This window comes from Perca flavescens, chromosome 19, assembly GCF_004354835.1.
Source record: "Perca flavescens isolate YP-PL-M2 chromosome 19, PFLA_1.0, whole genome shotgun sequence".
Taxonomy (NCBI): Eukaryota; Metazoa; Chordata; class Actinopteri; order Perciformes; family Percidae; genus Perca; species Perca flavescens.
In genome coordinates this window covers 4891658-4911835 of record NC_041349.1, presented here as the reverse complement: position 1 = coordinate 4911835, position 20178 = coordinate 4891658, and the positions used below count along the sequence as shown (strand labels likewise).

General features: G+C 41.1%; 1 protein-coding gene and 1 long non-coding RNA gene across 2 annotated transcripts in view; both read right to left on the bottom strand.

Moving 5' to 3' along the window:
• The window catches only part of LOC114574062 (low affinity immunoglobulin gamma Fc region receptor II-like), a 392591-nt gene that overhangs the window by 368543 nt on the left and 3870 nt on the right, over positions 1 to 20178 (bottom strand). Inside the window, exons 5-8 of the mRNA XM_028606365.1 lie at positions 19641 to 19697; positions 16865 to 17059; positions 16499 to 16588; positions 14193 to 14273 (exon numbers count right to left, since the gene is read on the bottom strand). Of these exons, the coding sequence (XP_028462166.1) occupies positions 14193 to 14273; positions 16499 to 16588; positions 16865 to 17059; positions 19641 to 19697 (423 nt within the window). The remainder of the gene's footprint in view (positions 1 to 14192; positions 14274 to 16498; positions 16589 to 16864; positions 17060 to 19640; positions 19698 to 20178) is intronic.
• LOC114545309 (uncharacterized) lies at positions 8095 to 13260 on the bottom strand. The gene is made up of 3 exons (XR_003690877.1): positions 13178 to 13260; positions 10597 to 10662; positions 8095 to 8113 (listed from the first exon to the last, which is right to left on the bottom strand). It is a non-coding gene; the product is annotated as an uncharacterized LOC114545309 (long non-coding RNA).

Genomic DNA, 20178 nt, shown 5'->3' with positions numbered 1-20178 from the left:
ACTGTTTATTGTGGACAAACGCCTCTGCCAAGAAACATACACAGATATAACATGTTTCAAATTATTCATAAATAGACCCATGTATAAAAAAACAACACATTATCTGTGTCTGGGTGGTGATGGCGCAGTGGATATGTCTCATGCCTTTGGTGTGGAAGATCAGGATTCAACTCCCACTGTGATACATCAACCAATGTGTCCCTGAGCAAGACACTTAACCCCTAGTTGCTCCAGAGGTGTGTGACCTCTGACATGTACTGTATAACAATTGTAAGGCGCTTTGGATAAAAGCGTCGGCTAAATGACATGTAATGTAATGTGTCTTTTCCCGTTGGTTGTCCTGCAGATAACACAAACAAACACCTGGCGATGTCTTGTTTGGATGCTCGCATAAGAAAACAGCAGAAGATCTTCTGTTATTGTGGCCTCCATGTTTTCACCACCTGATGCTCTACGCTACGCCCAACCGTTGGTGGCAGTAATGCAACAAGTTGTTATGCCAAACGGCAATATAACAGAAGAAGAGGAACACACATCCCGACCATGTGAACGCTGCCAGTCGGAAAAACAACGTAACCATGGGGGCGGTCCCTGTTATTCCGAGGTGGCATGAACACGCCATTAGTTATTAACACTGAACACTATCATATATGTGTTTATGTGAGAGAATGAATGTCCCAGTGGGGTAAAATGTAACCTCTACCTTAACCCTCCTGTTATCCTAAAATGTACTAACATCTGGTATCAAGGATAACAGGTGGGGTAATTAGCTTAGGCTCACCCACCCAGCAAGCTAGGTGACACATATCAAACACACCTGCTGCCATGTTACTTCACCAACAGGTGCATGCTGGTTGTGGCTAACATGCTAAATGCTAACATGCTGATGGATGATCCTCCACTTCACTTTCAGACAGGTGAGTTCAACAACACACTCTCTGGGATGGGTGGTACTGTGTGTGTGTGTGTGTGTGTGTGTGTGTGTGTGTGTGTGTGTGTGTGTGTGTGTGTGTGTGTGTGTGTGTGTGTGTGTGTGTGTGGGGTCATGGTCATGTTGAAGCACTTTATTTTACCATACCTAGAGATTGGTATGGGGATACTTTCCATAAAATCATCTCTCAATGCAAATCAAACCGGCTAACTGAAATTAAACCGTGCCAATCTCTAGGTATGGTGAAGGGTATGTGATGATGTGGGGGGGGGGGCTATTTTAATTCCAAAGGCCAAGGGAACTATATCAGGATGCATAGTATCCTGGATCCATGAAATAACTGGCCTTTAAAAATAAAAATCTGCCTGCCTCTATGGGAATTTAACATAGGGGTGGACTGACTTATGCCCCCTGTATTTTAAAGAAGAACATTTATTTATTTACGATGGCCTACATTATTCATTCACAAAGAAAATTGGTGACCTTAAAGGTTGGATTCTTCCCCATTTTTGTAATTAAGGCATTAAGATCAAGTTCCAAAAGATGATTTTTTTCATTCCTCTTTTTAGTCAACTTTAGCATAGGTGTATTCACTTATGATTAACACTGTATGAAGCTAACATGATGCATTCAGGGGAAAATAGATTGTAGACTTAAAGACGCCCAGCTAGCTTCTGGCCTGGGACTGTTGATACAACATGTAGCCATGTGTCTGTGGTGATCAGCAGGATTTGGATTTGTTGCAGTAGTTGCAAAGTACAATATATAAAAATACAGTAAGTGTGTTGCATCATACAAAAGGAAAAATACAGTGTTAAAGTGTTATAAACAAGAAACAGGATGAAGCAGAAGCTTATTTTTCCCACTTATTATTATTATTATTATTATTATTATTATTATTATCATTATTCAGCTCTAAATAGTTCCTCTATAGATTATGTATTTTCTTATAGATCTTTTAACAAGTAAAGACATAAAAAGTGATTCATTCTCTGTGTGCATTTGCATCATTTGTTAATGAGCATTAAGATTTACAGTAATGTAGAAAATGTTGTTTTAAAGCCTGAAAATCAGTCGGTGTTCTGCAGCTGCACAGCATTGTGGGAGTGTTTGATTTGGATCACTGAGCATGCTCAGTGTGGAGCTGTTGGAGACAAATCATCAACACCAGACTGGTAGAGAGAGACTGGTTAATTGTTGAGTGTGTGTAAGGTCAGTGATTCAGAGTGTTTCCTGTGAGGACAGTGGAGATGCAGTACTGACAGAACACCACCAGGTGGTAGACCAGACCAGTCTCAACACAAGGTGGAGGGGGTCTGAGGTTGGTCAGAGCAGATCTAACACCCATGTCCTCTGTGTAGGGGGGTGTAGCAGCCGCGTGGTTTCTCCTCCTGCAGTTATTAGCTCAGTTAATCTCTGGTTGGTTTATAATCACAGAGATGAATGTTGTTGATGAAGTTTATTTCCTTACATGTTGTCAGATTGTAGTTGTCATTTCCCTAAAGATCAACTTTGTCTTTGTATCTAAAAGCAGTTTATTGTTATGAACAGATGTGGAGCAGCTGTTGTTGGATCTGCAGACAGCAACAGCTGATCATCACCAGTCATTCGTGCTCCTGTTGTCCATATCTAATACCACCTACTGTAGTGAGGAGGAAGTGAATTTACAGACCTCTAGCTCGCTGCTTATCTCGGCTGATCATTCCTTGTTGCGTAAACCTATGAGTATGCAATGAATCTGCACTGAAACAAATTCCGGTTGGCATTTACTTAAAAAAAGCTAGTTAACAAATTCCACGCAGAAACTCCTTGTCAATTTTACTCAGGAAAGTCTAAGGTAAAGTTTACTTGCCACAAAAAAACATGTAAAAATGATTGGTTTTAGGGTTTATTTAATTTAAAAATTTTGAAGAATGATATTTCATCTGCCACCTGCAGTGTCTCCTTCTGCTTTCTGTGTGTGTGTTTGTGAACAAAACGGCAAAAGCTTAAAAGAAGTGTCGAAATGTTAAATAAAACCCTCAAATTTAAAATAAAAAAGGGAAGTTGCTGGGAAGCACTACAAAACTGCAGGTGGTGTGTGTGTGTGTGTGTGTGTGTGTGTGTGTGTGTGTGTGTGGGGCGTGTGTTGCTATGCAGCTTAATAATGTTATTCATAATGTTTGCAGCAACCGCCGTGTTGTCGGTTATTTTAGTTTAACTGTCTGAGTTTGGTCTCTGTTCTGTTTTCTGATATGAAGCTTTCCTCCAAAAGAGAGTTTTAAAAATATAAAACTACTTATATAAATTGTCTGATTTTAAAATGTACATCTGTGCATGAATGGCAGTTATTGCCCAGGGGTATAAAAACGTACGGTTTAATAGGGGTGGAACGGTACATGTATTTGTATTGAACCGAAAAGGTTCGGGCGTCACGGTTCGGTGCATCAATTTACACGGAGAATACACGGTATACCAATAAATAAAACTTGCATGCAAATGAATTAATGTAAAGCGGAACTAATGTAATGCAGAACTACTGTTAGATACGCGGGTTCTTGAGGGACACCTTATCTGTAGCCCCGCCTTAGCTCTGAAGCTTGGCGTGTAGCCGAGCTCCGCCTATGTATGCAGTTTTTTGTCAGGTGGACTCGATGGTCTAGTGAATGAGAGTCAGAGATAGCAGCACTAAGGATGAGTATGGCAAGTGGTGGCGGCCCACAAGAGTTAGAGGACCTGCCTAATGATCTTTAAGATCACAAGTTTGGGAAAACTTTGGTTTCCCAGTCAGTTCCAGTAGTAGGTGGTACAGCCTGAGACAGCTAGCTCAGGGGAGAGACTGTATGACACTAGGTGGTACAGCCTGAGACAGCTAGCTCAGGGGACAGACTGTATGACACTAGGTGGTACAGCCTGAGACAGCTAGCTCAGGGGACAGACTGTATGACACTAGGTGGTACAGCCTGAGACAGCTAGCTCAGGGGACAGACTGTATGACACTAGGTGGTACAGCCTGAGACAGCTAGCTCAGGGGACAGACTGTATGACACTAGGTGGTACAGCCTGAGACAGCTAGCTCAGGGGACAGACTGTATGACACTAGGTGGTACAGCCTGAGACAGCTAGCTCAGGGGACAGACTGTATGACACTAGGTGGTACAGCCTGAGACAGCTAGCTCAGGGGACAGACTGTATGACACTAGGTGGTACAGCCTGAGATAGCTAGCTCAGGGGAGAGACTGTATGACACTAGGTGGTACAGCCCGAGATAGCTAGCTCAGGGGACAGACTGTATGACACTAGGTGGTACAGCCCGAGACAGCTAGCTCAGGGGACAGACTGTATGACACTAGGTGGTACAGCCGAGACAGCTAGCTCAGGGGAGAGACTGTATGACACTAGGTGGTACAGCCCGAGACAGCTAGCTCAGGGGAGAGACTGTATGACACTAGGTGGTACAGCCCGAGACAGCTAGCTCAGGGGAGAGACTGTATGACACTAGGTGGTACAGCCCGAGACAGCTAGCTCAGGGGACAGACTGGATGACACTAGGTGGTACAGCCCGAGACAGCTAGCTCAGGGGACAGACTGTATGACACTAGGTGGTACAGCCCGAGACAGCTAGCTCAGGGGAGAGACTGTATGACACTAGGTGGTACAGCCCGAGACAGCTAGCTCAGGGGAGAGACTGTATGACACTAGGTGGTACAGCCCGAGACAGCTAGCTCAGGGGACAGACTGTATGACACTAGGTGGTACAGCCCGAGACAGCTAGCTCAGGGGACAGACTGTATGACACTAGGTGGTACAGCCCGAGACAGCTAGCTCAGGGACAGACTGTATGACACTAGGTGGTACAGCCCGAGACAGCTAGCTCAGGGGGAGACTGTAGGACACTAGGTGGTACAGCCCGAGACAGCTAGCTCAGGGGAGAGACTGTATGACACTAGGTGGTACAGCCCGAGACAGCTAGCTCAGGGGAGAGACTGGATGACACTAGGTGGTACAGCCCGAGACAGCTAGCTCAGGGGACAGACTGGATGACACTAGGTGGTACAGCCCGAGACAGCTAGCTCAGGGGACAGACTGTATGACACTAGGTGGTACAGCCCGAGACAGCTAGCTCAGGGGAGAGACTGTATGACACTAGGTGGTACAGCCTGAGACAGCTAGCTCAGGGGACAGACTGTATGACACTAGGTGGTACAGCCCGAGACAGCTAGCTCAGGGGACAGACTGTATGACACTAGGTGGTACAGCCCGAGACAGCTAGCTCAGGGGAGAGACTGTATGACACTAGGTGGTACAGCCCGAGACAGCTAGCTCAGGGGAGACTGTATGACACTAGGTGGTACAGCCCGAGACAGCTAGCTCAGGGGACAGACTGTATGACACTAGGTGGTACAGCCCGAGACAGCTAGCTCAGGGGACAGACTGTATGACACTAGGTGGTACAGCCCGAGACAGCTAGCTCAGGGGAGAGACTGTATGACACTAGGTGGTACAGCCTGAGACAGCTAGCTCAGGGGACAGACTGTATGACACTAGGTGGTACAGCCTGAGACAGCTAGCTCAGGGGACAGACTGGATGACACTAGGTGGTACAGCCTGAGACAGCTAGCTCAGGGGACAGACTGTATGACACTAGGTGGTACAGCCTGAGACAGCTAGCTCAGGGGACAGACTGTATGACACTAGGTGGTACAGCCTGAGACAGCTAGCTCAGGGGAGAGACTGTATGACACTAGGTGGTACAGCCTGAGACAGCTAGCTCAGGGGAGAGACTGTATGACACTAGGTGGTACAGCCTGAGACAGCTAGCTCAGGGGACAGACTGTATGACACTAGGTGGTACAGCCTGAGATAGCTAGCTCAGGGGAGAGACTGTATGACACTAGGTGGTACAGCCTGAGATAGCTAGCTCAGGGGACAGACTGTATGACACTAGGTGGTACAGCCCGAGACAGCTAGCTCAGGGAGAGACTGTATGACACTAGGTGGTACAGCCCGAGACAGCTAGCTCAGGGAGAGACTGTATGACACTAGGTGGTACAGCCCGAGACAGCTAGCTCAGGGGAGAGACTGTATGACACTAGGTGGTACAGCCCGAGACAGCTAGCTCAGGGGAGAGACTGGATGACACTAGGTGGTACAGCCCGAGACAGCTAGCTCAGGGGACAGACTGGATGACACTAGGTGGTACAGCCCGAGACAGCTAGCTCAGGGGACAGACTGTATGACACTAGGTGATACAGCCTGAGACGTGCACAATAAAAAAAACTTGCCTTCTGCATTTTTGTTTTGCTTTTCCCTCCATTGTACCGTACCGAACTGTGATGTCTGAACCGAAGTATGAACCGAACAGTGACTTCTGTGTACCGTTCCACCCCTACAGTTTAAATACAAAAATATGTGCCAAGAGGGAAGATAATAAGGATGTATGGCCTGGCTGTGTCACGTGGCTTCAGATAATTAAAACAGTTTCATTATTCTGGAACAAACATACTTGTAGTATTAACTTCTAGCTGTGTTCTTATTAACGTGACCATCTGTTAGAAGAATTGGGACGTATCCATGGAAGTGTGTGTGCCGTCTGATGGCTTGTATGTTATCAAAAGTTGCCGGTGAAATATGTAAAGCAGTCATAGTGTAACAGTGAATATGTCTGGTGTGGAAAAATCCTGTATATCTGCTCATAATGACCTATAAAAATATGGGCCTGAAGATTTCTGTGACTTTTAAACTTGTATGTAAACTTGTACAGACTGAATCTTCACCGACTACAGAATCACACCTCAGACCCTCTGCTCTGTAGCTGTTTGTGTTTCGTGTAATAGTTTCCAACCGCTGGCTGATGTTTATAGTCTGCGGTGTGTTGATCGGTTAGCCACAACCAGAACAAATGTTCCATCTGTCAGATGTGAAACCCACAGAACCACACGAGGAAAACAACCGGTGACACCAGAGTTTATTGATCCTGCACAGAAACCAGCTGCAATGCAATATATAAATATCATTAAATAGTTATTATCATTAGACTCTGTTCAGTAGATATGTGCTGGTTGTGCAACATATGAAACACTATGACTTATTTAAGAAGCATTTGTTTGAACGAAACGCATCTAAAGAATGCTAACATGCTTAAAATGTGAGGTGTTTGTCTCTTTGTAGCTGCATTAGGCTCATTTAACCTTAACATCAATCAACATTTATTCACAAAGTGCTTCACAGCAACCAACAAGTATCCAAAGTGCTTACCAATAATAAAACAATGTACCATACAATAAAAAGAATAAAACATAGAATACAGTAAAATCTAAAACTGTTGCATAAAAACAGGAGAAAGAAAGGGAAAATGCTGCAACGCTACTGTGCATTAAAAGCCATTCTAAATAAAGAAGTTTTAAGTTTGGATTTCAAAAGAGGTTAGGGGGTCTGTAATGGTGTGATGATGTTCCCACATTTCTAAGATTTTTTTTCCCAAATTACCCACATTTCCTTTTTTTATTGAATTGAATTGAATTGAAAAACTTTATTAATCCCGATAGGGAAACTGGTTTGCCACCAACCATACAGCAATCGAACACAATACACAACTAACAGACAAATAAACAAACAAATAATTCTGGACTAGTAGACTAATAGACCCTAATAAGGAGACACAATTTCACAATACATGAATGTTAAAAAAAAAAAAAAAATTATAGAAGACAAGAATAATATCCAACGGTTAACAGTGTAGGTTAAAATATCTAACCGCTATAAATATGTATCAGATTGTATCCCCCTTTCTCCCAATTTGGTAGCCAATTACACCCAACTCATTATCCAGTAGCAATGGACTACAGATGGAATGTAGCTTTTAGCTAAATCTGATGCGCCCATCTCTTTGTTTAATTGCAAACATAACCCTAACCTTAATTTTAAGAAAAATCTTAGAAATGTGGAAACATAGGGCTGACCGCACAGTTTGTACCTCGACCTTGGGACTTCTGAAGCCAGTTGATTGGATGACTGGACTGACCTTTTTGTGCTTGCAAAGGTTTAAAATCTCCGACAAATACACCAGGGCTATCCAGATGTAGATGTGAGGGTCTCTGGGGACCAGCAAAAGGCCGGCTGGACTCCACTGGTTGTTCTGGTGTGATGGTGTTCAGGTCTTCCTCACTGAGGCGTAGAGGACCTCTGGCTCTGCTGGAGGCTCTGAACACAAACAGTACAAACATTATGAGAAACTATTGGAGACAAACTCCATCAGCAGACAAACAGCGTTTCTCAACAGTCGTTTGTTTGGCTCCCTTCATACGTCTAGATAAGGGGGGTAGTTTTATTAAGCCCAGAGACCATCGCAGGTTAAATGTCATAATCCAGTCCATGAACAAATTGAGGAAATATTATGCATACATTTCAAAACACATTAGTGCTGTTTTATCTCAAAGGTAAAACATAGAATATTGAAAATAAAATGTACAATATTTTTATCAGAAAAGTAAAGGAGAAGTAAAAAGCAGAAGGAAGTCAAAATACTGAATTAAAATAAAATGAGGAAGAACAACTGCTTCCTGCTTTTATCTTGGCAGTTAGCTCAGACATGTCTTTAATAAGAGACAGAGACTGCAAGACTAATTTTAAAAGACCGTGTGAAGATATATATAAACGATGTAAATATTACACTATTGCAATGTCATGTAAACATCATATTCTATTTGAGTTTTCAAAATAAGGCCTTTTTTTCTGAAAATAGCATTTTTCGATGAAGAGGTGATATGTCTGTATTCAGGTTTTAGAAGCAGTCTTTGGACATGTATACTGCACATTCAGAATCTGTGTTTACAGCTGCATGTAAACAGGGATATTGAATATTGGTGCTTTATGTAATTAAGGTGGCTGTGGCTCAGGTGGTAGAGTGGTCGTCTACCAAACGGAAGGTCGGTGCTTAGAAGTGAATACTTTGTAGCTGTGTGGTGATGCCAGGCTCTTGGTGGTATCGGTACCCACTACTAGATTTTTGGTATCGTGACATCCCTGTGTGAATGTGATGTGCAGGTGGCACCTTGTGTGACAGTGTGTGTGTGTGTGTGTGTGTGTGTGTGTGTGTGTGTGTGTGTGTGTGTGTGTGTGTGTGTGTGTGTGTGTGTGTGTGTGTGTGTGTGTGTGTGTGTGTGTGTGTGTGTGTGTGTGTGTGTGTGTGTGTGTGAATGGTGCCTGTAGTGCTGTGTAAAAGTGCTTGAGTAGTCTAGAAAAGCACTATATAAATGCAGTCCACTTACATTTTCAGTAGCCAAAAACCGGAATATTATGTGCATGTAAACGCAGTCAGTGTTTTTGTCCTTTTTGTATCTATTTATAGGAATAGTTCATGATATTCCCACATATTGTAGCAAATCCTCTTATTCTCTTTCTTCTTGAGAGTGAGAGGGGATGATTATCAGTCTCATTTTCTGTATGTTCAGTACAGACCTGGTAGTGGTTAGCTTAGCTTAGCTTAGCATAAAGACTGGAAACTGGCTCAGTTGAAAGTTGAGAAATAAAGAGCAGCTGTACCTCTGGTCCTGTTTGATTTGATCACTATTTGTCCATAACTGACGTCTTCTGCTCCTCTCACTGCTGAGGAGACTGCAGCTGGATCTCTCTCTGGATATAATACTATTTATACTGCTGTAAGATTATTGTTAATGTAGAATTATTATGAGAGTTATTATGGCCTTTATGTCTGCAGGTTTTTAGACCTGCTGTGAACAAAGGAAGAGCAGGGCAGAGGGCCTTTTTCTGAAACAGGAAACTGGACGACCACAAAGCTGCTTGCAGAGATAATAGAGATAAACCTCACCAGTGTCAGTTTACCGGTATCAACAGGAGGAAGGTGCTGCTGTGGTTTTACATCACAGTGGAAAACACGTTGCTATTATTAGTTGTATTAATGGTCAGTTTGAGACGGAGAAAACGAAAGCATCTTTGGTCTGCTGAGTCCGTCTCCTCTTTTATATCCAAACTTAAATCTTACTTTGAGACAGGATTCCCATTCTACGTTTGATTTTTAGTCTATTGTCGTCTTAAAGTATTACTCCAATGTTATTTTACATGTTTTGTCTTGTCAATGATTCTCATGTTCAGACTCAAAACAACAGCCAATGTATCTCACAAGTATTGCGTGTTTATTGAAGCCTGATATATCTTTGACACTGTGGCACAGAGGAAGAAGATTGTTGTTTAAAACCCATAGCTGAATATGTTTACATGCACACATTTGTTCGGTTTTTGCCCTTATTCCTAAAAAGACAATATTTTGTCTAAGCTAATTAAAGAATATCCGGGACATGCTCGCTGTTCATGCCGACGCCATGGGAACAGGTCTTGGTGTGACCTGCATTAGCCTACATATCGGTTAATAATATTTTTCTATAATAATAAAGGGATTATTCAACGCAGTCTGGAAAATAGTATTTAACCAAGTAAGGGTTAATGCCATACGAGGTGTCCATTATCAGGAGAGACTGGACAGCGGCGAGGCCAGATATGAACTAGCCACTATTAACAGACACACACACACACACACACACACACACACACACACACACACACACACACACACACACACACACACACACACACACACACACACACACACACACACACAAGGGTTATGTTTCTAGTGATGGAGACACACTGTAGGAGAGCAGCCGTACCTTTCTTCCTGTTTTTTTTCTTGACTTCTGTTCTCACTCCGGAGTAGATTGCAGCAGGATCACCCTCTGGAAAAGAAATATCATTATTAATACCAGGACTGTGCAGTATATTTACTACTTATACAAAAAGTATACTGATTATTTAAACTCCTACTACAATCAGTATTCAGTCCGTCCAGGATTTCGCGATGTCGCGATCGCGCCAATTCAACCAATAACCGTGACTTTGCTGCGACTCACAATTTTGACCAATCAGCGCAACTTTTCCGCAAATTTGACCAGTAACCAGAGTTTCAACTTCAACCAATCCCAGCAGTCCCACGTGCCAGACTTTGTATCAGTATGTGACTCTTGAGAGCCAATGACCAAGCAGGAGTGAGAACGGGATGACGTACCACGTACGTCACCAAATTCATTTCCTTGTATGAAGACCAGAGATGTGTGATGCCCTCATACTTTGCTTCTGACTGGCTAGTAGTCCTTACCTAGGTACTGTCAGGGCACACCCTCATACTCTGCTTCTGACTGGCTAGTAGTCCTTACCTAGGTACTGTCAGGGCACACCCTCATACTCTGCTTCTGACTGGCTAGTAGTCCTTACCTAGGTACTGTCAGGGCACACCCTCATACTCTGCTTCTGACTGGCTAGTAGTCCTTACCTAGGTACTGTCAGGGCACACCCTCATACTCTGCTTCTGACTGGCTAGTAGTCCTTACCTAGGTACTGTCAGGGCACACCCTCATGCTTCTGACTGGCTAGTAGTCCTTACCTAGGTACTGTCAGGGCACACCCTCATACTCTGCTTCTGACTGGCTAGTAGTCCTCACCTAGGTACTGTCAGGGTACACCCCTCATACTCTGCTTCTGACTGGCTAGTAGTCCTTACCTAGGTACTGTCAGGGCACGCCCTCATACTCTGCTTCTGACTGGCTAGTAGTCCTCACCTAGGTACTGTCAGGGCACGCCCTCATACTCTGCTTCTGACTGGCTAGTAGTCCTTACCTAGGTACTGTCAGGGCACGCCCTCATCTGCTCTGACTGGCTAGTCCTGACTGGCTAGTCAGTCCTTACCTAGGTACTGGCTAGTAGTCCTTACCTATGTACTGTCAGGGCATACCCTGACTGGCTAGTAGTCCTTACCTAGGTACTGTCAGGGCACACCCTCATACTCTGCTTCTGACTGGCTAGTAGTCCTTACCTAGGTACTGTCAGGGCACGCCCTCATACTCTGCTTCTGACTGGCTAGTAGTCCTTACCTAGGTACTGTCAGGGCACGCCCTCATACTCTGCTTCTGAGTGGCTAGTAGTCCTTACCTAGGTACTGTCAGGGCACGCCCTCATACTCTGCTTCTGACTGGCTAGTAGTCCTTACCTAGGTACTGAGCATGTGCGACTCCCAACAAAGATGGAACAGCAGTGAGATGTCTCACTCTGTAGCTAAAACAGAGAGCTCAACACACAGGGTGAAAAGAGGAGATGCAGCAATGTGCAGTACCACAAACGTATGTTTTTTTTTTTTTTTTTAATTAAACCATGTAAACCTATTCTGGTACAACCTCTAAATACAATTATGAACCTGAAAATGAGCATAATATAGGACATATAAAATGGCACTTCAAAACTCAGTCCTCACTGGGATATAAAAACAAGAATGCACACACGGCCCCTGAGAGTCCCCTCAAAACCAACAAAAACGTATAAAAGTATGAAAGTCCACTAAGGGGAAGTACAGCCTGCTGATGTCAGGGCTAAACTGGAAACCCAGTTCATGTGAAATGGACACACTAACAGAGCTGTTTTTTTGTTTTATTTTATAGCAAGATAAGCTGACATGTTGACCACAGGAGGAACAAGTCACGATGTCTCTCTCTGTCTGTCTGTCTCTGTCTCTCTCTCTCTCTCTCTCTCTCTCTCTCTCTCTCTCTCTCTCTCTCTCTCTCTCTCTCTCTCTCTCTCTCTCTCTCTCTCAATTCAATTACATTCAAAGGGACTTTATTGGCATGGAAGTTTCAATAACAGTGTTGCCAAAGTTTCAACATAGAATTTGTCCAAATATTATCGGACAAAACACAATTAAATTAAATATGAACATTAACACAATGTTATATAGTCAATTTAGATATTGTTTTTGGTTTAATTTGGTTCAATCTAATTTAATGACAAATTGTTTAAACATTTAACATGTTGTCTCCCTCTTTGTTGTGACCTCATGAGAAGTGTGTTCTGTGTGTGCGTGCATGTGTGTGCGAACATTGGTGGTTCACAATAGTAATTATATTAGTAGTAATTTTAGTAGTAGGTTGGGTGTTGGCTGGAACAATGTCTTTTTCAGAATAAGGGCAAAAAACCTGAGTACTTTGCATGTTATGATGGTCACTGTTACACTGGATGACATGTTTCCTCATCGCCAACTGTAGTTCATTCACAAATACTCACTAGAGCACCAGATGAGGATTAACTAATGGAAATAGTCCCTAAAATTAAAGTCACTATTTGTTTGATAGAAAGTGAGCATGAACTGTTGTGTGTTCTCCTCTAACAGATGTTTCTAGTGATGGAGCCATAGAAGAGCAGCCGTACCTCTCTTCCTGTTTTTCTTCTTGTCTTTGATCACTATTTGTCCGTAACAGACGTCTTCTGTTCTCACAGCAGGATCACTCTCTGGAAAAGAAATGACCTTATTAATATCAGGACTGTATAGTATAGTATAGTGTGTGTGTGTATATGTATATATATATATATATATATATATATATATATATATATATATATATATATATATATATATATATATATATATATATATATATATATATATGTGTGTGTGTGTGTGTGTGTGTGTATATATATATATATATATATATATATATATATATATATATATATATATATATATATATATATATATATATATAAGCTGCAGTATTCTCTCTCTCTCTCTCTCTCTCTCTCTCTCTCTCTCTCTCTGCTCTGGCTGACTCTACAGGCCCAACATGGTTTAGTTAGGTTATGGTTATATGTCCTAGGTTTTGGTTCAACATTATGTAATAAGTTTTGTTTAAACATGTAACATGGTGTCTTCTCGCTCTTTGTTGTGACCTCCTGACCCAGGTCATGAGAAGTGTGTGTTTGTGTGTGTGTGTGTGTGTGTGTGTGGGGGGGGGGGGGGTGATGGCTGTGGTTTCTAACCAGCGCTGGTTTTTGTCTTTGTTGTGAGCTCTGATTGTTCCTTGTTGGGAGATCCTATTTGGCTGCATGTAAACAGAAATAGTAGTGGAATATTGATTTATTAGCCTAGCTTAGAGGAATAATGTCTTTTTCAGAATAAGGGCAAAAACCAGAATACTTTGCATGTAAAGATGGTCCCTGTTGCACTAAATGACATGTTTCTTCATCACCATGAACACACACTGTAGTTCATTCACAAATACTCACTAGAGCACCAGATGAGGATTAATACGCTAATGAAAATAGTCCCTAATAAAGTCACTATTTCCTTATGTCTGTTTGATAGAAAGTGAGCAGCTGAACTGTTGTGTGTTCTCCTCTAACAGATGTTTCTAGAGATATAATCTACATAAAAGAGCAGCCGTACCTCTCTTCCTGTTTGTCTTCTTGTCTTTGATCACTATTTGTCCGTAACAGACGTCTTCTGTTCTCACAGCAGGATCACTCTCTGGAAAAGACATGACATGGATTATTTAACTTACATTCAATAATACTATTTTCCATAGTATAAAAAAGGACCTAATAGTTGATACATTTAATCAGCAAATTTCCGGATATAGCTTTAAGACACAAGCGTCAAAGTCTACATAAGGGGAAGTACAATGTCAGGGCTTAAATGGGAACCCAGTTCATGTGAAATAGACTTCACGCTAACAGAGGTGTTCTAATTTAGAGACATGTTGACCACAGGAGGAACAAGTCACAGCGTCAACATGTCAGGGTGTCGCACAAACAACACTTGGTTATAACACTTGAAATAATGTGTCAATTTCCCGCGGAGAGAGATATACTGAACTAGATTTAGATGAGTATCTTTGTTATGGCGCCATCAATATATTTGCCTAACACGAACTTGACAGCTTGAGTGAGAGATTTATGTCTCTTGCACCTTGTTTCTAACCGGCTTTTAGATCAGATCTGAGTGATCAGATCACAAGAGGACAGCTCTAAGTACAGCTGAAAACACTCGGGGGCATTGACATCAGATTTTAAAAACCACATTTGGAGGTGGTTTAGGTCGCATGTGTCCAGTGAGGACAGGAATGTGTCCTGGGACACATTAGGGCCGCCTACTCAACTGTAAGCAGAACTACGCAAAGTATTTACCACTAAATCGTGTGTTTTGGATGTTAACATCATTCTGTTATTGATGTGTCTGTGTTTTTGTTACTGTGCTGCTGTTCTTGGGAGCTCTCTGCAGTATTGTTCATTGGAAAAGGCAGCCACCGGTATACAGTAACGTTATTTCTAGTAAAATGTCCCAGAATTCACCAATATGAAGGATATTACTCCAGATATTCCTGCTCTTACGTCATCTCCTTTAGTTATTTATTAGTCTTGCGTTGCCAGAGTTACACAGCATTGTTTTTAATACGGAGAAAGCTGGCTAACTCAAATCAGCGGCTGTGAAATGGTTTCATTTCCTATAAATTCTTCACAATAAAAGCCCCCCGTTATTTTCTTATTTAAATGCTTTCATTATGAAATGGCAAAATCAGGAAATGGCGGGTCTTCGTCAGCAGTAACATAGCACGACTCCTGCGTGCAACAGACTGTAGGCAGCACTTTTTTCAATTCACAGCAAGTTTCTAATGTATGATTTAGTTGATGATAAGAAGACTAAAAACTGACATTAATAAACACACAACCAGCCTGTATGCAAACAGAAACAGGGCCGGACACAGACATTTTGTGGGGCATGGGCTTAAGTGAAATTAAGGGCAAATGATGAATAAATAATTATATATGTATCTAACCCTAACCCTTTTTTAAACAAAATAGTAAATATATTAACACAACTCAAACCTCCTTATCAATTTCTTTTCATTCCCTCTACACTCCCAACTGTTTAATACTCAACACATTACTACATACTAATCTGTTCACAACTTCGTTCACCATGGTCTGATGATCTCTCTCTCTCTCTCTCTCTCTCTCTCTCTCTCTCTCTCTCTCTCTCTCTCTCTCTCTCTCTCTCAGGTGGAGGCCTAACACTTTCAGGGAGATTGGGAAAGAGAGGGGGAGAGGGAGAGAGAGGGCGAAGGAGAGAGGGGGACAGGGAGAGAGGAGAAGAGGAAGAGAGGAGGAGAGGGAAAGAGGGAGAGGGAGAGACAGAGACAGAGAGACAGAGAGAGAGGGAGAGACAGAGAGAAAGATTCTGCTGCCAGGTGAGAACACACACCCACCTAGAGCTGTCTACTAGTGATCAGGTCACTCAGATCAGATTTTAAAGGTCTGAACGAGGTCTAGAGACTCCCAGACCCTCAGAGGTGTATTGTAAGTGATCATAAATAAATTTAATAAATGTAAATTTTATAATTTATTTATATGATCTTTGTTTTATTAACAGTCCTGCAGTGAAGCGTGTGCAGACCCACACTCCACACCACAGCTGAAGGGTTTGCTAGGAGAAAGAGGAAACTGGACGACCACAGAGCTGTTAGAGCTGTTTAACCACAGGGTACAACACACCCAGACTCTCATGGAAAGCAGAACACACCCTGTTATTTACTAAAATAGATCTTACAGTGTGACTGTTGTGAACTAAAAACATTGATTTACTTTTTAAAATATCCCTATTTTATAAAATGCTCTTTTCCCAAAATGTCCTCTCAGGACATTAAAACAAGAACACACACAGTTTCTTCTGAAAATCAATAAAAACTTCTTTACCTCTGCTCCGTCTGATTGGCTGTTTCAGGTTACGTAACACTGTGACATCACTGTATGTGACGTCATTATCTCCAGCTTCTACTTCAGCTGCTGAAATGAACCAAAGTTAACATAAATTTCAATCAATTTAATCATTAAAGAGACATCCGTAAAGATGGAAACATGAGGAATGTTGTGACATGCTAAAGGGCCCTCGTGGTGAGGATGGTTTGTCAACAACAGAATAGTGATTCATGAGAATCTTAAGAGACGTTTGACATGAAGAAACATTTGTTTGAACACTTCACTCCATTTCTGAAAGTGAAAATATCAACAGTAAATGTTGACTTGGAACTGCAGCAAAATATGAGTCTTATTGAGACTAACCTTTGGGTTTCCTACGGATGTGTCTCACCAGTAGAACCAGGAGAACCAGGACAACCAGGAGAACCAGAACACCGATGGAAACGGCAGACCCCAACACAAGGGGAAGAGGAGGAAAGGTGGGGGGAGGGGGAGAGGAAGAACTGTTGAAGCCAGAGGTTGTGGAGGTTGGAGGAGGACTTGTAGTTGTGGGTTTCTCTAAAATGAACAAAAATATATTTAATTAAAATTAAACTAATTAAGTTAAAAAGAAATAGAAGTAAGTAGATAACACGTTCAGCTATTTCACTGTTCCTCCTTTTTACATGAAGCTTTAGACTTTTAACTTCAATGTTGTGTATCATGTTTGTAATTGAGTAAATTCCCTTAGTCTAGTTAGAGGTAGAAATATCTAATATGAAAGTCCCGACCCTGATGGTCTGTCTTTAGAGTTTTGTCAGTTAAATATGGATGAAGTATTAAATGTCTTCACAGAGATGTATATTGAAGGTCTGAACAGTGGCTGTATGGGGAAATCCTTTCATCAGTGTATAATATGTCTACTTTATAAGAAAGGTGATGAAAATGACATTGATAACTATAGACTATAATGAACACTAATTATAAAATATTAGCCAAAGTAATTATGAATAGATGAAATTATATATCAGATGAAATTATAGAAAAAGAACAAACTTGTGCCATAAAAGGTTGTTTAATATGGGACAATCTCTACACACTGAGAGAAATGATGAATAAATATCTGATAAAAAAGACCTATGCAGACGACGTCACAGTTGTAATAAAAAAACAGATGGAGATGGATGTGTTAACTAACCACCAGAACTTGTATGAACTAGCTTCTGGTTCTGTCGGAGCGGAAAGAAAACAAACGTAATATCAACATTAAAGTAAAAGATGAAATTAAAATCTTGGGTGTGACCAATATATAATAGAAACTATAGTGAAAGAAACTGGGAGACTAAACTATGTGAAGTTAAAGAAGAAATAAAAAAATGGGAATATAAAAACACTAATTATTTTTAGCAAACATCTTTCCTCCATTTAACAAAATGATAATTAAATTAAATAAACAGTGTGTAAATTAAGTTTGGGGTACAACTAGAGAATTAACAAAAAGAAATCATGTATAAAAGTAAAAAATATGGGGGGATATGGGAGTAAGAATGTATATTGCTTTTGTTAAAATTGTTTCAGCAGCCTTCTCAAGAAATGCTCTCTGGGTCGGTGATTGCTCCAAGTGGAGAAAAAGGAGAGGGAGAGCCAGACAAGGTCCAGATTATAACCTGATTTATGGTGATTTTATGTACAAACATGGAAACCTTCAAATAGATTGGAATGGCCTGGAATTCCTAGTAAGATGATTTAAAAACAAAATTGATTATAAATATGGTGGGTATATAAATTATAAATATATAACATAAAATGAAGGAACCCAACTTTTGAATTTTTTTTTAAATAAGAACCTTTCTGAGAGTATTCATGATGTGAGATGGTGGATGTCTGTAAACAGACTTGCTGTCAGAGCTGTCATGTCTTGGAGTTGCTATGTAACAACAACACAATGCCCAATGATTCACTGCAACGGTGATGAGACTCAACAGCATCTCTTAATGGACTGCTACAGAGCAAAAGAAGTCTGGGACATACTGGTGTAAATTTTGATATTTCAATTAAATCTGTCATGTACTGTATCATAGATGAAGTATGATCAGATAAGCACAAGGAACTGATACCAATAATCGTGTGTATGTATGTATGTTTGTTTTAAACTATGGAAAATGAGATGCTGTACGGTCCTACAACAGACTGTTGTAGATAGTGATGATGATGTAATCAGGTGCTCATTGAACTCAGAATAGATAATCTTGTGAAAATGCTTAAACTTAAATTGGGCTTTTTCTTTCATAATAAATTCTGTTTTTCTTTTGAGGCAAAAAAGTGCCTTGTTAATGCAACATTTTTATCTATTTTAGACTATGGAGACCTGTTGTACATGAATGCCTCTGCTAAATGTCTCCATAAGATTGACATTGCATATCATGCTTCTCTGCGGTTCATTACTAATTGTAGGGTCTTGACCCATCACTGTGAGCTGTATTCTCGAGTGGGATGGCCTTCTTTGTCCTCCAGGAGGCTGGGTCACTGGTATACTTTCATTTATAAGGCCATGCTTGGTCTATTGCCATCCTACATCATCTGTAACTTAATCTCACGGAGGAGTGTTGGCTCTCATTGTCTGCGTTCGAATGATCTTTTGTTGCTCGCTGTTCCACTTGCCCGTACAGAACTGGGAAAAAGGGCTTTTGTTCACTCAGCCCCCAAACATGGAACATGTTGCAAAAAGAATGGAAATTGACTGAATTACTTTCATTGAACGCTTTTAAATCCAGATTGAGAACACTTGAGTCGATCCCTTGTAACTGTTTTTCATAATGTATATGTAATTGTATTGTATGTTTGTAACTCTTTTGCTGCTTCTTGGCCAGGACTCCCTTGAAAAAGAGGTTTTTAATTTCAATGGGACTTTCCTGGTTAAATAAAAAAAAAAAAAAAAACTAAAAACTTTAGACCATAAACAGCTCTATTCTCATCTTGTGATCTACAGCTCTTTATGAAAGACTATTGCACTGGATGCATGTTATTAGCTCTTTTTACACATTGGCACTCTTTTTTTTCATTAGTTAAGGTTGTTATTGTCTTATTAATTATTCTATTATAATATATAATATATTTCCTATATGATATGTAGCCTACTGTTTGTTTTGTTACAACTTGCCAGAGGTGGTGACGGCTGTAGTGGAGGTTGTAGGAGGACTTGTAGTCGTGGGTTTCTCTAAAATGAACAAAAAAATATTTAATTAAAAGCACAGAAATAAAACTAAGTAGATAACATGTTCAGCTATGTCACTGTTCCTCCTTTTTTATGTTTTAAATTCAATGTTGTGTATCATGTTTGTAATTGAATTCCCTTGGTCTAGTTAGAGGTAGAAATATCTAATATCAGACGGTGTGTTAGGCTGCTTCCACACCTGAGCAGTTTGGTCCGTGTTAACTGAACCCTGGAGCGTTTTGGTCAGAATATTTGGTCACTGGAATACAGAGGTCTCTGTTTGTTTTTCGAAGTGCGCAAGATATCGGTCACTTCATGTGAGAACGCAATCAGACACACAGGAAGTGACCCAAAAATCATCAATCAATCAAATCAATTTCCACCTTGCACACAATTTATTGATGTATACTGTAAATGATTCAAGTGACGATAACTTTCAGATCCATAACCTACAATGACCACACATCATCATCATCATCATCAT